The following is an 18,278-nucleotide window of genomic DNA, read 5'->3' on the forward strand; positions in this document are numbered from 1 at the left end:
AAATAGACTGTCAGTATCGGTAAAAGATAATGGGTATCATTTTAACATTGAGAAACGTCAAGTTATGCATTTTGGGAAAAATAGATTAACAGCCATATATCATATTGATGGCACTGTACTCCAGGAAACAGATGAAGCTACAGATTTAAGGGTGGTGGTAGACAGAGAGTTAAAATTAGAGGACATATTGCTAAAGTTGCAAAGGTAGCCCATAAGATTACTTAGCTGTTGAAGGACACACTGACATGCAGAGTTAAGGAAGTTGTTTTTCCTCTTTTTGTTGGAAGTTTATTTTTCACTTGGTTAGACTATAATCAATTTAGTTTAATCCTTTATCCAAGTGTAAGCAAACAAAGTTTGAACCTGAAAATATCTTCAGGACTGAAGTAAGGTAGTGCAACACCAGGAAACTCCGAGCAAAGGTGGACCAAGCTCTCATCACGCCTTGTCTCAGTATCTCCCATAATGCAAAGCACATCTCCTTGCGGACATGTATAAAGGGAAGGGCCACTACTCAGACCGGTTTCAACCTTTATTGAGGTCTTGTCAGTGGGAGGCAGACCCAAACGTGGAGATACTAAGGCAGAAGCAATAGGAGAGGTCATATTTACCTACAGAAGTTGCCAACAGGTGTACCACCTTATTATTGAATTACTCTAGATTTAGAGAAAGATGTTGGAAGAGGGCAAAATTAAAGGGGGTGATAAGACTAAAGCTTTGAATTACAGGCAATCTGTTTTTCCAGAGTTATGATTAAGGAGTTAGAGAGGCTAGTGAGGGGCAAGATTCAGAATTGGATTAGCAGCAGCAACATTCTCTTTTATAGATAACATGAGTCTGCTAAAGGAAGACTGTATTTTAACAATCTACTTACTTATTATAACAAGGTGACAGGTGCATTGGACAAGGGAGATGTAAACACAGTAAGACATTTAGATTTTGCTGGAGCCTTTGATAGACTGTCACATAACAAGCACATAATTAAACTGGAACAGATGGGAAAAGCTGTGTATGAGGCAGTATCAGCAAGTTGTGTATAGGGGAAGAGATATCCCCCAAAAGTGGAAAGTCACTAGTGGTGTGCTCCAAGGATCTGTTTTGGAGACCACTGCTGTTAAATGATATCAGAAAGAGTTTGAATGGTTATATACATAGTTGTTTGCAGATGAAGGAAAGTAGGCAACAACAATTATGAGTAAAAATGATGCAGCCTTGAAAGCTGACTTAAACAGACTGGATGGATGGACAAATGAATGAGGTTACTAACCCAACATAACAAAGTGTAAGGTTTTAAAATTCAGGAAGCACAAATGGAACATAAAATATAAGATTGATGGGGATATCTTAGAGGAGGTGGAGAAGATGAGGGAGCTGGGGAAGTTACTGGATAGGGATCTGAAATTTGGGGGACATTTTTGCTAAAATTGTGAAGACAGCACAGTGCATTATGGCAATGATACAGAGAACACTGACATGTTGGAGTAAGGATGTTATCATTCCATTGTATAACACCTTGAGCAGACTAGATGGATTATTGTGTACAGATTTGGTCTGTACACAAAAACCTAGTTTTCAAAAGGAATTGAAAATTCCTTTTCAAATGAAAATGAGAAGTTGGGAAGAGTTTGGAGACGATTTACTTAGATGGTTCCCATGCCTTATGAGTTGATGACCACACATGCTATCCACTTGGCCAATGAGGCCAACACAAATGACTAGAACATAACAGCTATTATTAACATCTTACACAACTGAGAGAGGCAACAGCAAAGAAAATTATAGAGGCTGTCACTTCAGCTTATATGAAAAAACCAACAGAAGAATCCAGGTCCTGAAACAACATAAGTCCTCAAACAATCATACAAGATGCCTTCACTTCTCTAATCATCCACCATTCTATTATCAACAAAGACATCTCATCTGTCATTAAGAAACTCAGTTTAAATGTATACAGCACTTGTGGAATATTATGTAAGTTGGTTGGGAGGAAATCCACACGAATATATTAGATATACAGAAAACACAGAGCATAAATCTGGTTTGGCCCTCCAAATAAAGAAGAGCCACGATGTTATTTATTTGTCAGCAAAGCATAATTGGAGAGGATCCAGAGACGAGTGACCAAGATGATAGCAGGTCTGTGGAATGAACTTTATGAGAACAGGTTGAAGATTTATGGGTTGCAAAAATTGCTCGATAGGCGGAAAAGGGGTGATATGAGTGAGACATTCAAATTACTGAAGAGTTTCTATAAGATTAATCCAGAAGATATTTTTGAGAATAGGACTGGTGGTGAGAGGACTAGGGGCCATACATGGAAGCTGGGCAAGAATGTTGGTTAGCAGGGGTGTTAAAGCTAAGTTTTTTACTTGGAGAGTGGTGAATGAGTGGAATAAGCTGCCAGAGTCTATTGTGGGTGTTACGACAGTGAATGAGTTCAAAGCGAGGTATGATAGATACTGTGTGAATGTCGAATAGTTGGTCTTGACATGATGTTAGGGCCTCCCTTGATTAGTACGTCGACTCCTTGGAGTTGCCTGGAATAATAATAATGCCTTACATCCATTCTAAGTGTCCAAAGAAGTGTCAGCAATTATATTTATTCACCTGCACAGTGCAACAAGAAGTAAAGCTTAATTTCCAATTGCTATAATAAAACTGTTTAGTTAACAGAGATGAAATATGAAAAATGCTATGTCAGCCAGATCAGCAATTGTGCTCACATATGACAGTCTAAATGTATTGTTTCAGTAGAAATAACATGTAAAAGATTTTTTTTAACCTTTCAAATGATGCAGTTAATAATCTGTGTATTTGGCATGTATATTTATCATTTTTTATGCATAGAATTTTTGTTATCTCTATCCTGAGAAAGCAAGTCAAAGTTTGTGAAACTACTACATATATAAATAAATTGATATTATACTGCACATATACCATGCAATCTTCATGTTATACAGATACTGTGCTAATAACAACAGCCTTTCATCAGCATTATGGTAGAAATGGCCTGGGATGACACCTGTCAGAAGAAAAATGCATTATTGCATCCCTTGAAAATGAATTAATATCTGAAATCCACTCTCTATTGTGAATTTATATATTTTATGATAGTCAATCTATCTTACAAGTGGTGGTGGATTCATCATTCCTGAGCATCTCTGGATAGTTTGAGAACGTAGCACATCTCACCATACCCCCCCCCCCAGATCTCAATTCTAGAGTATGTAATGAATGTGCTGAAATTAAGATCGGCTGGGAAATTACAGCTGAAGCATCTACTATGAAGACAATATACCCTCCAAATTCTTTAACGCCTTTTATTCCCATAGAGAGCAGATATAGCTATCATGCTTTTAATGAAAGACTTGCAGGTTAGAGATTACAGTAAACAAGTGCAGACATTCTGTGGCCCTAAATCCCAACAGGTATACAGTACTATGTCTGAATTACTGCAAGCTCTACAGTCAATTTTTTGAGCAGCAAGATTATATATCAGAGTAACTGGGAGAAAACCTACTAGCCTGGCAAAGATTGAATGATTCAGGAATCAGTTGAAGAAAATATTAGAAAAAAGGTCCTCTAGTTGACAACCAGAATTGAACCTATAATGGTTTTCCTTTAGGTGAGCTAGCACTATGGAAGAAAACACTATTTCCAGAGGGATATATATATATAGTCTGTTAATTGTGTGTCCAGAAACAAGTTAATCTGTTTCATGAGGGGGGGGAAAGAGAAATTCAACTTTCATAAAAAAAAAATAATAATAAAAAAAACCCACTTTCACATAAAACAGGTAACTCACCTTCAACTGAAATGCCCTTGTAAAGGCACCCTGGGATTCCTATGTGGAACTGACCTCAGCTCTAACAGGAGACAAACAAAGGGTGAAATGAAACTGGCAAACACACACACACACACACACACACACACACACACACACACACACACACACACACACACACACACACACACACACTCCCTGTAAAAGACCTAAAAATGACAATGCTACAAAAATTTAGAGGGGGAATAGAGAGAGAAAATCAACTAATTATTGATCAACATTCTCTTTTTTTTGTTTGATCCAAGGAGTATATGTATATAAGGGGTGCTTAAGGGTCAAAGCTGTATAACTGAGAGGAGACCTCCACATAGCCTTTAAAGGAATGCAGAGAATCGACCAGGGCTTCTGACCTAATATCCAATCCTCACCTTCTCATGGTGCACCCTGTTGGGTATCTACTTGGATACTGAACGAACGAGGATGGGATGGCAATTTGGGATTTAGCCGACCAAATTGTATTCTTATTGGTTAAACCAAAATAAAAAATGATGGTACAACATGACAAAATTTCATGCCGGCTGGGGCATCGCTGGGTTAAACAAGGCACCCGTTGTTTTCACTAGGGAACCAGGGAAAACAGCAAAAAGTCAGCTACTGGAACAAATCTGAAAACACACCCCAACTCAAAATCACCAGAGTTAAAGATCAGTACTATCAACATAAGAAACCTGAATGGCAAAGAAATGGAGCTAGCTGAGGAATTAGATAAGTACCAGATCAACATAACAGAGGTGACTGAAACAAAAAAGACAAAAACTGGTGAAATCTTTCTAAGCAATAAATACAAAATGTTATATTCAGGCAATGACAATCAAGGAAAAGAAGGAACAGCCATAGTATTCAACACTAAATACGAGGCTAATCTTCTTGAATGGCAAGCAGTCTCAAGTAGAGTGATGTAGGCAAATATAAGAATGGGGAACTGGACAATGAGACTTATTTGTGCCTATGGTCCGAGAGAAGGCTCTACTAAGGTAGAAGTGGAAGAATTATTTGATGCTTTAGAGAAAGCAATTGACACAATAAAAAAGGAAAGGTTGGTCCTTACTGGGGATCTAAATACCAGAGTGGGAAATAAGTGTCAGACATACAAAAATATTTTGGGAAAATTTGGAGAAAAGAGCAAAGCTAATAATATTGGAAAATATCTGTTGGACTTCTGCTCAGGACATGGACTAGTTATTACTAACACCATGTTCCAACATAAAAATGTGCACAAAATCACATGGAGAGAAGAGGCAAGGAATAAGAACAGTCTCATTGACAATGTTATTGTTGATAGTGATGTTTTCTCCCTGGTGCAGGACACCAGAGTGTACAGAGGATTTGAAATTGGAAGTGATCACCATTTAGTCTTGAGCAGGATAAAATTGAATTTCATATTGAAAAGAATGACATGTAAGAAAGTTTTAAAGCGAATAAAAGTTGAGCAGCTCTCAGATGTGAACTGTAGACTAAAATACACAAAGATTATTGAAGAAAAAATGAAAGATTTTGAGAACAGGAATCAAGCCTTGGAGATGCAGTGGCTTGCCTTGAAGAAAGCCCTGATTGATTAAGAGAGAGGCATGTGGTGAAGTTGTCTGCAAGGACAGAAAAATTAGAACTCCATGGTGGACACAGGAAGTTAAAGAGGTAGTGAAGAAATGAAGAAAGCATATCAAAAGTTCCTGGCAAATAAGTCAGCTTGTGCTCTTAGAGAATACAGAGATATATGTAAGAAAGCTAAACACTGTGTTAAACTAGCTAAACAAAAGTCATGGGAGGACTTAGGCAAGAACATAGAAAATATATATCAAGAAGGTGGCAAAATATTCTGGAGGTTGTTGAAGAAGGTTAGGAATGGAGGAAAGAGTGCTGTAAAAGAAGTTAGAGATGATAAAGGTGACATGAAAACCGGAGAAAAAGATATCCTTGAAGTATGGAGTAATTACTTTGAAAATTGCTAAATGAAACAAGCAGTGATGACAGCACTGTGATAAAAAACATTGACCAGGCATGCAGTCAGGAATCCATATCCATACTTGAAGTAGAAAAAGCCATCAAAGGCTTGAAATGTGGAAAGGCAGCAGGAGTAGACGATATTCGACCAGAAATGCTGAAGTATGGTGGTATAATATTCTTACAGTGGCTGCACTGCATAGTTCAGAAAGCCTGGACAGAGGGACAAATTCCCGATGATTGGAGTAGAGCTCTAATAGTATCCATATATAAAAAGGAAATAAAAGTGAATGTGAAGAACTGGGTGAAGAACAAGCTGGATTCAGGCCAAATAGAGACTGTCAGATCAGATCTTCACTTTACGACAAATAGTTGAGAAAGCATGGGAATATAACAAAGATCTGTATTTAAGTTTTGTCAATTTGGAAAAGGCATATGACAAGGTACCAAGAGAGAAGCTATTCAATACGCTACAGTTATATGGTGTCAATGGGGCATTATATCAAGCAATACTTAGTTTTTATTTGAGTTGTAAGTCAGCAGTTAGAATTGAAGGAAGTACAGGAAGATGGTTTAATGTTAAATCTGGTATGAGACAAGGATGTATATGATCCCCTCTGTTATTCATTATCTATATGGATCACTTCATGAAGGAAAGTGGTATTAAACATGATATCAAAATTGGAGATGTTAATGTCAGCTCTTTGCTTTATGCGGATGATGTTATACTTCTAAATAAATCTGCTACAAGTCTGTAAGATTTCCTGACTAAATTGAATAACTGTTGTAATAGATATGGTATGAAGGTCATCAATAAAAAGACAAAGACAATGAAAATAGGTAGAATCATTGAAAATGTCAACTATGTTGTGAATGGAGAACCTGTGGAACAAGTAAAACATTTCAGCTACTTAGGTACGATTTTTAGTGAAGATGGAAAATTAAATATAGAAATAGACAACAGAATCAGCAAAGCTGGTATGGTGGGAAGTCAAATGAATAAATTCATATGGTATAAGAGAGAAATTAGTCGGAACATTAAATTAGCTGTATACAAGACAGTGTTCAAACCAGTTTTAACTTATGGATGTGAGAACTGGGTCAGAAGTAAAACACTTGACCAAAGACTACAGACCGCAGATATGAGAGTCCTGAGAAAGATTATAGGCGTGAACAGATGGCATCAATGGCAATATCATATTAAAAACGAGGATATTAGGAAAGAACTTGCCATTGTCAGCATCCAGGAATGCGTTAGCAGAGCTAATCTCAGGTGGTATGGTCACTTAAACACAATGGGTGAAGAAAGATTAGCAAAACAAATGTTCTCTGCTAGATTGGCAGCAAAACGACCCAGAGGAAGACGAAGATATAGGTGGATTGATACGATGCAAAGTGCCTTAGGTGATAGAAATATAAGATCTGATAATGTAGAAGTCTTGACAAGTAACAGACTGATTTGGAGGAAAATTGTAGATAGGAAGTTAGTAATGATGTAATTTTTTTCATGTAGTTTGACTAATCATATCCTGTACACCCCTTGAGGGTACATGGCAGGAATTTGATAATGATGGAGTATATGTTTTAGGTAAATAGGCATTTTATTTATTTATACTAGACAACAAGTAGGTGAAACTTACCATGCTTCTTCTATAAACCCAACAACAAATTTCCGGACATCTACTAATTTATCATTTTGAAAAGCAAGCATTTCCTAAAGGAGAGAAAGAGCAACCCAAGTTTGACTAATGAAAAAAAAATATATTTTCACAATGAAAAATATCATATTCAATTATGTAATTTAATAATAACAAGTCTATGATGAATTTAAATGCTTCCATGTAAGTAACCATGCAGAGAAATGACGAAAAATAGTCATATAGAAAAGCGCAGAATAATGTGTCATAAGTATGATGATTATATGGTGAGTATGAAATAAAACACACAAGCATAATTCCAAAAGTGCAAGTAGTCATAAAATATCTGTTATTTTGTTCCTTCATTCCTTTCTGATTTAAGTTAACCACTCGGCAGGCCTGGTTGGCCGAGTGGTAAGCATATCTGCTCTCCAGCCAAAAGGCTGCAGGTTCGAATCCCGCCATGGGTATGGATATTTGTGATTGTCTGTGAAAAATGGTCATGGTGATGGGCAGTAGGTGACGTTGGTGTAGTTGCGGTTCATTGGTGGATTGAGTGATGGAGACAGAGAGTTGTATTGTAGGTGCCCTCCATCGATGAGTCTTTGGACTCCCTGGAGGTGTCATGTAATAATAATAATAAGAAGTTTATGCATAGGCCATACAGGCTTTCAAAACCAGAACCTACAGAATAAGGTATTAATCCTTATTTCTGAAGTATTCTACATCTGTAAATTGTGTTATGTTCTAGCCAGTTTGCCTATTTTGAAGGAGGAAAAATTCTGCCACCTTTGTATAAGACCTGCTAAACTCACCTTCAGCTGAAAAGTTCTGATAAATGTTCTTTGCAACCATTCTTTTCTTCCTTTGTTTTAAAATAATAACGTAACGTACAACTGAAGTTTTCTTATGTTATCATGTAACAATGTACGAGTCTTTTACAAGTTTGTCAAAGCAAGTAAAGCTAAATTCAGTTATCAAATTTTTGCTCCATGAAAATTCTGCATGTCCAAAAGAAAAATTCAGCCTGTGGAGCATCACCATCCTATCTCAAAGGCCAAGTTCAAAACTCAACCTTCCACTGGAAAGTGCCTTTTAGGATGGCAAAGATGTAATTCACCAGGATTATATAGTGAAAAGGACAATAATAAATTCTCAAAGCTATGCAAAGACATACAGAATATTAAAACAATGAATTTAATGTGTTTGTGCTGAGGAGCAGCCATTGCTTTTGCAATGTGAATAAGGCTACACCAACATCATCAAAGAAATCAGACCTGAAGTTGCAGAACATCCTCCATATAGTCCAAACTTGGAGTAACTTTGGAAGAACCAAAACTCTGCTAGACCTTGGATTCTTCCTAAATTGCAGAACATTTCAAAGCCTCCAATTTTAAAAATGACAAACAAGCCAATGGAGAGGTAACAAAATGGTTCAAGAAAAAATCTGAAGCATTACTAAATCAATTTTGAAAAAAAACTTAATTATGCAATGGTGAAAATGCACTGAAATGGAGGTAGATTATACTGAGAAACAGCATATATGAAGAAATTTCATAGCTAGCAAAAGATGGTCTATGTTCTTGATTTCACTGACACATCTCTTTTGGGTGGAGAGCTATGACAATGAAGGCATTACGCTTTTAGAATGCTCCTCATATCATGAAATCTTCAATAAGATAGTTAAAAACAGAAGATTTTTATTTTTATCCACCTTCAAAAAATATTTATGCTGAAACATTTGGCATTTATAATGCATTTGATCTTATACAATTGAAGATGAAATGAAAATAAGCATCACTGAATCCCAGTGCAATTACTGCTTTTTTAAGCAATTATTTTTCACCCACTAGATCCTTAATTCATGTTATCCATCTAGGTTAAATGAATTTATTCTCTACAGTAATGTTATATTAGAAGTGGAAAATGCTTATAAGGACTTGTCATTAAAAAAAAAAAAGAAAAAAGTTGCTGCTGAAAAGATAGCAGACTCATACACTATGGGGGGGGGGGGGTAAAAAAAAGAGTTCTGATAAACACCTGGAACAAAAATGATATTAAAGCAACATATAACCACAAGAAAGAACATGTGGGGATATAAGAATATAAGAACATAAAGTTACCTTCATAACTCTACTACTAGTATATTCTTTCTTGTGGTTATCAGTTGCTTTCACACTGCGGAGGTCGCGGTCGAAACAATTGCAGCATAGGTCGCGTGTATGTGAGAGATACATTCGTCACTAGTAGGCGATATCTGGTGATAAAACAGTTTTATCTGGTGATAAAACTTTTTTTATCTGGTGATAAAACTTTTTTAAGTTTTATCTGGTGATAAAACTTAAAAAAAAAAAAAAATACTATGAATATAATACAAAATGGTTTATTTATTTTCAATTACAATCTAGAAATTATTGAACAAAGAAACAAAGAAAAAAGCAACAACTAAACCAATACTATTCTGACATCGGAAGTTGCGGTTTCTCTCAGATACAATTTAGTAAGAAATATCACACACCTTTACATAACACGTGTTTAAATCTAAACTGACTGCATAAACAGTGGGATATATCACTCGTAATATATATGCATGTGCAGCTATTCGTGACCTCCAAACTATACACTGTATATATATGCGTAAGAATATTTATATTAAACAATTTGTTTGTATCTGTCAGATCAGCCACGACCTCCGCAGGATTAATATCACTTTTGTCTAGGTATTTATCAGAACTTTCCCGATCTCCCTCATAATACTGCAATTTTCACTTGAATTTTAAAAGATTTTAAAGATATGCTAAAATCACTCAAACATATGAAAGGAAATACTTTTCATAAATTGCTGAATAAGAAATATTTCCAACATGGATTAAAGATAATAGTGAAAACTTCTTTTTAAAATTTCAGATTTATGAAATTAGTTTATTCTTCTTCCTCCTATCATGGATTTTAGGCCAAGTGGTCTATTATGGTCTCATGCATTTCAATTCTTCTTTTCCACTTATTTCATATCCATATAGTATTTTTGGCAGTCTGCTATTATCCATTCAATTTAAGTGTTCTAACCAATTTTGTTTACATTTATTCATATAGTGGTTAAATGGTTTTGTATTCAAGTACTGTAAAATTTCATCATTTGTTTTATGGTTCCACTTGGTATATCCAGCTGTTTTTCTGGGAAATTTCATTACTACTGTGAATGTGTTTTTCATTTTTATGGCCCATGTTTCACTTCCATATAATAAAGTTAGTTTATACAGAACATTATATAGTATGATTCAGGTGTGTTTTTGTACCAAGTATAGCTTAAATATATTATTTATTATGCCAACTGACTTGGACAAAATTTGAATTTTAATGTCTATCTTTTTCATCTTCATATAAGTCGCATCCCAGAGTATTTGAAGGTATTTATCTGTTCTAATATTTTATTATCTATCACTATTTTTACTTCTTATTGGGTTTTCTACTTTGAAAGCTATTATTTTTGTTTTTACTTTTGATATTCTCATATACTATTCTGAAATTTCATTTAAATGATTTTAATAATCTCTGCAGATCATCTTCTGATGTAGCTAATAGAGATTGATCATCTGCAAATAATAGTCTATCTTTATTTGTGGGTTTATTTGCATACCAAATGGTTATGCCATTTCTAGATTATAATTTTGTAGTTTATTCAAGGGTATAATTTCTAGATTATACCCTTGAATAATGTAGGTTTTAATTGTGCAATTCCACTTATATACAGTTTTTTTTTTTTTTTTTTGGAGATTTGCAACAATTGAAAAAAACTTGCAGATGAACCACGTAGCCTTAGAAAAAATTAAGAAAAAGTTATGTATGTCATGAATGCATAAAATATATGTAGACATTAGTCAATTTTATCATTTTATTATATAAAAAAAAATATAAAAATTTATCAAATCTTACACACACAAACACTTACAGACCATACATGGCCATTTGCAGTCGACAGAAATGTAAACAAATGTAAAGATGCAGTATTAAATCATAACTGCATAAAATGAACTGTTATTAATTAGTTAAATTAATTAATTAGCATAAAATAAAAATTTTATAATGATTCGTTCATTAGTGTATACGCTAGACTACTGCAAAGCAATCGTATCGATTGCACTAGGCTACCATAAAGCAATCGTATTGCTGCTTCTTCATTACCAATGTATGAATCGTTATACCTGTAAATAAATATGAATTTTTTTTCACATTATCTTTTCATTTTTTGATTGTCTAGTACTAGTAGTACATATAACATCTACAGTGTTTTTTATCTATTAAGGCAATATTGATGTAGGTACTGATAGACATATGATTCATCTTGTAAACAGACAACTTAAATTTATGGTATTGATAAATATAGTACAGTACTGTAAATTTATTTTCATTTCCTTGTGATTTTCTTTAATAATGTTTTCTTTTCTCTATATCTTACTTTCTTGTAAGAAATATAGTATATAATATATACATGCCATACAAAATGTGTTAATTGGCTGTTTATGTTATTGGTAAGGGTTCTAGTCAACAGTTGGCTATTAGTAGTTAAGTTTTTAGGGAGTCAAAAGTTACATGTGGATTTTTGAACAACGCGGGAGGGGGGGGGGGGGTTGCCCCAAACCCCCATGAGTCAAGAGTCAACTGTACATTAAAAGGCACAGATGATAGGGTACATTCTTGCCATACTCCTCTTGATGTCTTTCCATTCTGATATTTGTTCTAATTTGACCACTATTTTATTTCCTATACATATTTCTTGAACAGACTGTAAGAGATGGTTTAGTATATTCAGATCAGTTAACATTTTAAATAACTTTTTGTCTATTAATTTTCTTCAAGGCTCTTTCATAATCAACAATGGCCACATTTTTTTAAAATTCTTTTCACTTTACAATTCATATTTTTTGACTGAAAATTGAGTTTATGCAAGATCAGCCTTTTCAGAATCCATGCTGTTCTATCCTCCACAATACTGTTTAGTTTCTCTTTTAATATTCCTGCATACATTTTGCACCCTGCATTTAGCAGACTAATTCCCCTATAGTTATTGCAGTCATCCCTATTTCCCTTTTTTATAAACTGGGATAACTGGTGCTTTTCTTACAAATGTTGAATTTTTCAGAAATCCATGTTAAAGAATTTCAGAAGTCTTTCATTAAAATTTTCACCTGAATTTGCGTACAGTTTATATTGTGTTCTCCTGGTGTTTTCTTATTTTTCATTTTATTTATTGTATTTTTTAGTTCTGACATAATTGTTTTCTGTTAAATCATTCTTGTTGCATAAAATTTTATTTCTTTATTATCATCAGTCCAGGGATTTTTTAAAATTAGTTACCATCATCATCATCATCAAATTCCTGCCATGTACCCTCAAGGGGTGTACAGGATATGACAGAACTACATGAAAAAATTACATCATTACTAACTTCCTATCTACAATTTTCCTCCAAATCAGTCTGTTACTTGTCAAGACTCCAACATTATCAGATCTTATATTTCTATCGTCTAAGGCACTTTGTACCGTATCAATCCACATATATCTTGGTCTTCCTCTGGGTCATTTTCCTGCCAACCTGGCAGAGAGCACTTGTTTTGCTAATCTTTCCTCTCCCATCCTATTTAAGTGACCATACCACCTGAGATTAGCTCTGCTAACACATTCCTGGATGCTGACAATGTCAAGTTCTTTCCTAATATCCTCATTTTTAATATGATATTGCCATTGATGCCATCTGTTCATGCTTCTAATCTTTCTCAGGACTCTCATATCTGCGGTCTCTAGTCTTTGGTCATGTGTTTTACTTCTGACCCAGCTCTCAGATCCATAAGTTAAAATTGGTTTGAACACTGTCTTGTATACAGCTAATTTAGAGTTCCGACTAATTTCTCTCTTATTCCATATGAATTTATTCAATTGACTTCCCACCATACCAGCTTTGCTGATTCTGTTGTCTATTTCTATATTTAATTTACCATCTTCAGTAAAAATCATGGCTAAGTAAGTGAAATGTTTTACTTGTTCCACAGGTTCTGCATTCACAACACAGTTGACATTTTCAATGATTCTGCCTATTTTCATTTTCTTTGTCTTTTTATTGCTGACCTCCATACCATATCTATTACAACAGCAATTGAATTTAGTCAGAGAATCTTGCAGACTTGTAGCGGATTTATTTAGAAGTATAACATCATCATAAAGCAAAGAGCTGACATTAACATCTCCAATTTTGATATCAGGTTTGGTTTAATACCACTTTCCTTCATAATGTGATCCATATAGATAATGAATAACAGAGGGGATAATGTACATCCTTGTCTCACACCAGATTTAACTTTAAACCATCTTCCTGTACTTCCTTCAATTCTAACTGCTGACTTACAACTCAAATAAAGACTAAGTATTGCTTGATATAATGCCCCATTGACACCATATAACTGCAGTGTATTGAATAGCTTCACTCTTGGCACCTTGTCATATGCCTTTTCCAAATCGACAAAACTTAAATACAGATCCTTTATTTTAGGCTTACACGGTGATCCGAATGCATTTTTGGAAATTATGGAGACAACTACCGTGTTTGAATAAAAACTTTAGTTTAATATTACTAAATACAGATCTTTGTTATATTCCCATGCTTTCTCGACTATTTGTCGTAAAGTGAAGATCTGATCGTGACAGCCTCTATTTGGCCTGAATTCAGCTTGTTCTTCACCAAGCTTTTCTTCCACAATTCTTCTCAACCGTTTCTCAAGTATACTTGCATATATATTACCAGGAACACTCAGTAGGGATATACCTCTGTAATTCTCACATTCAGTTTTATTTCCCTTTTTATATATGGGTACTATGAGAGCTCTACTCCAATCATCAGGAATTCGTCCCTCTGTCCAGGCTTTCTAAACTATGCAGTGCAGCCACTGTAAGACTTTTATACCACCATACTTCAGCATTTCTGGTCGAATATCACCTACTCCTGCTGCTTCTCCACATTTCAAGCCTTTGATGGCTTTTTCTACTTCAAAGATGGATATGTATTCCTGATTGCATGCCTGGTCAGTGTTTTTTATCAGTGTGCTGTCATCACTGCTTGTTTCATTTAGCAATTTTTCAAAGTAATTACTCCATACTTCAAGGATATCTTTTTCTACCGTTTTCATGTCACCTTTATCATCTCTAACTCCTTTTACAGCACTCTTTCCTCCATTCCTAACTTCAACAACCTCCAGAATATTTTGCCACCTTCTTGATATTTATTTTCTATATTCTTGCCAAAGTCCTCCCATGACTTTTGTTTAGCTAGTTTTACACAGTGTTTAGCTTTCTTACATTTGTCTCTGTATTCTGTAAGAGTAAAAGCTGACTTATTTACCAGGAACTTTTGATATGCTTTCTTCTTTTCCTTCACTGCTTCTTTAACTTCCTGTGTCCACCAGGGAGTTCTGATTTTTTTATCCTTGCACACAACCTCACCACATGCCTCTCTGGCAGAATCAATCAATGTTTTCTTCAGAGTTTGCCACTGAATTGAATAATAGTCAGAAAGAATAAACAAAATTTGAAACAAAAGATTAGGAATAAAGAGTAAATGGAATAGAAAAAGAGGACTGTGAAACTGGGACAAAGAACTAGCAAAGAAAGCTTAGGAGTAAAGAGTAAATGGAATAGAAAAAGAGGATTATGAAACTGGACAAACAACTAACTAAGATAATAATAATAATAAAGCGAGTTATCAAAAATGACTCAATTCCAAGACAGTAAAAGCAAAAATAGAGTACAAAGGAAACAGTGAAGTTGCAAAATGAGAAGTAAGAAGAAAACACAGAGAGGGATGGAACAATTTTGTAACTGAATTAGAAAAGGATATAACTAAGTCACAACCAAAAACCTATAAAATAATAAAATACATGAACAAAGAAATAAAAGAAAATGTAAAAATACAAACAATAGATTTAGAAAAATGGGTAACTAATTTTTTGGGGTGCTTAAGGGTCAAAGCTGTATAACTGAGAGGAGACCTCCACATAGCCTTTAAAGGAATGCGGAGAACCGACCAGGGCTTCTGACCTAATGTCCAATCCTCACCTTCTCGTGGTGCACCCTGTTGGGTATCTACTTTGATAATGAACGAACGAGGATGGACTGGCAATTTGGGATGCAGCCGACCAAATTGTATTCTTATTGGCTTAAACCAAAATACAAAATGATGGTACAACATAACAAAATTTCATGCCGGCTGGTGCGTAGCAAGGTTAAACAAGGCCCCAGTTGTTTTCGCCAGGGAACCAGGGTGAACAGCGAAAAGTCAGCTACTGGAACAAACCCTAAAACACACCCAACTCAATATCACCAGAGCTGAAGATCAGTACTATCAACAGAAGAAGCCTGAATGGCAAAGAAATGGAGCTAGCTGAGGAATTAGATAAGTACCAGATCGACATAATAGGGGTGACTGAAACAAAAAAGACAAAAACTGGTGAGATCTTTCTGAGCAATAAATACAAAATGTTATATTCAGGCAATGACAATCAAGGAAAAGAAGGAGTAGCCATAATATTGAACACTAAATAAGAGGCTAATCTTCTTGAATGGCAAGCAGTCTCAAGTAGAGTGATGTGGGCAAATGAGAATGGGAAAACTGGACAATGAGACTTATTTGTGCATATGGTCCCACAGAAGGTTCTACTAAGTGAGAAGTGGAAGAATTTTTTGAGGCTCTAAAGAAAGCTACTGACACAATGAAAAAGGAAAAGTTGGTCCTTGTTGGAGATCTAAATAGCAGAGTAGATAGTGATTGTCAGACATACAAAAATATTTTGGGAAAATTTGGAGAAAAGAGCAAAAATAATAATAATGGCAAATACCTGTTGGATTTCTGTTCAGGACATGCACTGGATATTCCTAAAACCATGTTCCAACATAAAGATGTGCACAAATTCACATGGAGAAGAAGCAAGGAATAAGAAAAGTCTCATTGACTATGTTATTGTTGAGAGTGATGTTTTCTCCCTGGTGCAGGACACCAGAATGTACAGTGGATTTGAAATTGGAAGTGATCACTATTTAGCCTTGAGCAGGATAAAACTGAATTTCATATTGAAAAGAATAACATGTAAGAAAGTTTTAAAAAGATTAAAAGTTGAGCAGCTATCAGATGTGAACTGTAGACTAAAATACACAAAGATTATTGAAGATAAAATGAAAGAGTTTGAGAACAGGAACCAAACCTTGGAGATTCAGTGATAAACCTTGAAGAAAATCCTGATTGATTTAGCCAGAGAGGCATGTGGTGAGATTGTCTGAGGATAGAAAAATCAGAACTCCATGGTGGACACAGGAAGTTAAAGAGGCAGTGAAGGAAAAGAAGAAAGCATATCAAAAGTTCCTGGCATATAAGTCAGCTTGTGCTCTTAGAGAATACAGAGCCAAATGTAAGAAAGCTAAACACTGTGTAAAACTAGCTAAACAAAAGTCATGGGAGGAATTTGGCAAGAACATACTAAATAAACATTAAGAAGATAGCAAAATATTCTGTAGGTTGTTGAAGAAGCTCAGAAATGGAGGAAAGAGTGCTGTAAAAGGAGTTAGAGATGATAAAGGTGACATGAAAACGGGAGAAAAGATATCCTTGAAGTATGGAGTAATTACTTCGAAAAATTGCTAAATGAAACAAGCAGTGCTAGCACAGTGGTAAAAAACACTCAACAGGCATACAGTCAGGAATACATATCCATAATTGAAGTAGAAAAAAGCCATCAAAGGCTTGAAATGTGGAAAGGCAGCAGGAGTAGGTGATATTTGACCAGAAATGCTTAAGTATGGTGGTATAAAATTCTTTCAGTGGCTGCACTGCAGAGTTCAGAAAGCCTGGACAGAGGGACGAATTCCTGATGATTGGAGTAGAGCTCTAATAATGCCCATATATAAAAAGGGAAATAAAACTGAATGTGAGAATTACAGAGGTATCTCCATACTGAGTGTTCCTGGCAAGATCTATGCAAGTATACTTGAGAAATGGTTGAGAAGAATTGTAGAAGAAAAGCTTGGTGAAGAACAGGCTGGATTCAGACCAAATAGAGGCTGTCAGAATCAGATCTTCACTTTACGACAAATATTCGAGAAATCATGGGAATATAACAAAGATCTGTATTTAAGTTTTGTTGATCTGAAAAAGGCATATGACGAGGTGCCAAGAGAGAAGCTATTCAATACGCTGCAGTTATGTGATGTAAATGGAGCATTATATCAAGCAATACTTAGTCATTATTTGAGTTGTAAGTCAGCAGTTAGAATTGAAGTAAGCAGGAAGATGGTTTAATGTTAAATCTGGTGTGAGACAAGGATGTACATTATCCCCTCTGTTATTCATTATCTATATGGATCACTTTATGAAGGAAAGTGGTATTAAACATGATATTAAAATTGGAGATGTTAATGTCAGCTCTTTGCTTTATGCAGACGATGTTATACTTCTAAATAAATCTGCTATAAGTCTGCAAGATTTCCTGACTAAATTGAATAACTGTTGTAATAGATATGGTATGAAGGTCAGCAATAAAAAGACAAAGACAATGAAAATAGGCAGAATCGTTGAAAATGTCAACTGCATTGTGAATGTTGAACCTGTGGAATGAGTAAAACATTTCAGCTACTTAGGCACAATTTTTAGTGAAGATGATAAATTAAATATGGAAAGAGACAACAGAATCAACAAAGCTGGTATGGTGTGAAGTCAACTGAATAAATTCATATGGAGTAAGAGAGAAATTAGTCGGAACACTAAATTAGCTGTATACAAGACAGTGTTTAAATCAGTTTTAACTTATGGATCTGAGAGC

At 35.0% G+C, this 18,278-nt stretch overlaps 1 protein-coding gene across 2 annotated transcripts in view; it reads right to left on the reverse strand.

Annotated features, from left to right (window-relative positions):
• Positions 1–18,278, reverse strand: part of Sym (symplekin scaffold protein) — a 649,809-nt gene that overhangs the window by 588,324 nt on the left and 43,207 nt on the right. For both annotated transcript variants that reach the window (XM_090398863.1, XM_090398864.1), the window contains one exon: positions 7,426–7,499. In XM_090398863.1, the coding sequence (XP_090254989.1) occupies positions 7,426–7,499 (74 nt within the window). The remainder of the gene's footprint in view (positions 1–7,425; positions 7,500–18,278) is intronic.

The sequence above is a fragment of the Typopeltis vanoorti genome, chromosome 10 (assembly GCF_054136105.1).
Source record: "Typopeltis vanoorti isolate ZY-2024b chromosome 10, IOZ_Tvanoo_1.0, whole genome shotgun sequence".
Classification (NCBI taxonomy): Eukaryota; Metazoa; Arthropoda; class Arachnida; order Uropygi; family Thelyphonidae; genus Typopeltis; species Typopeltis vanoorti.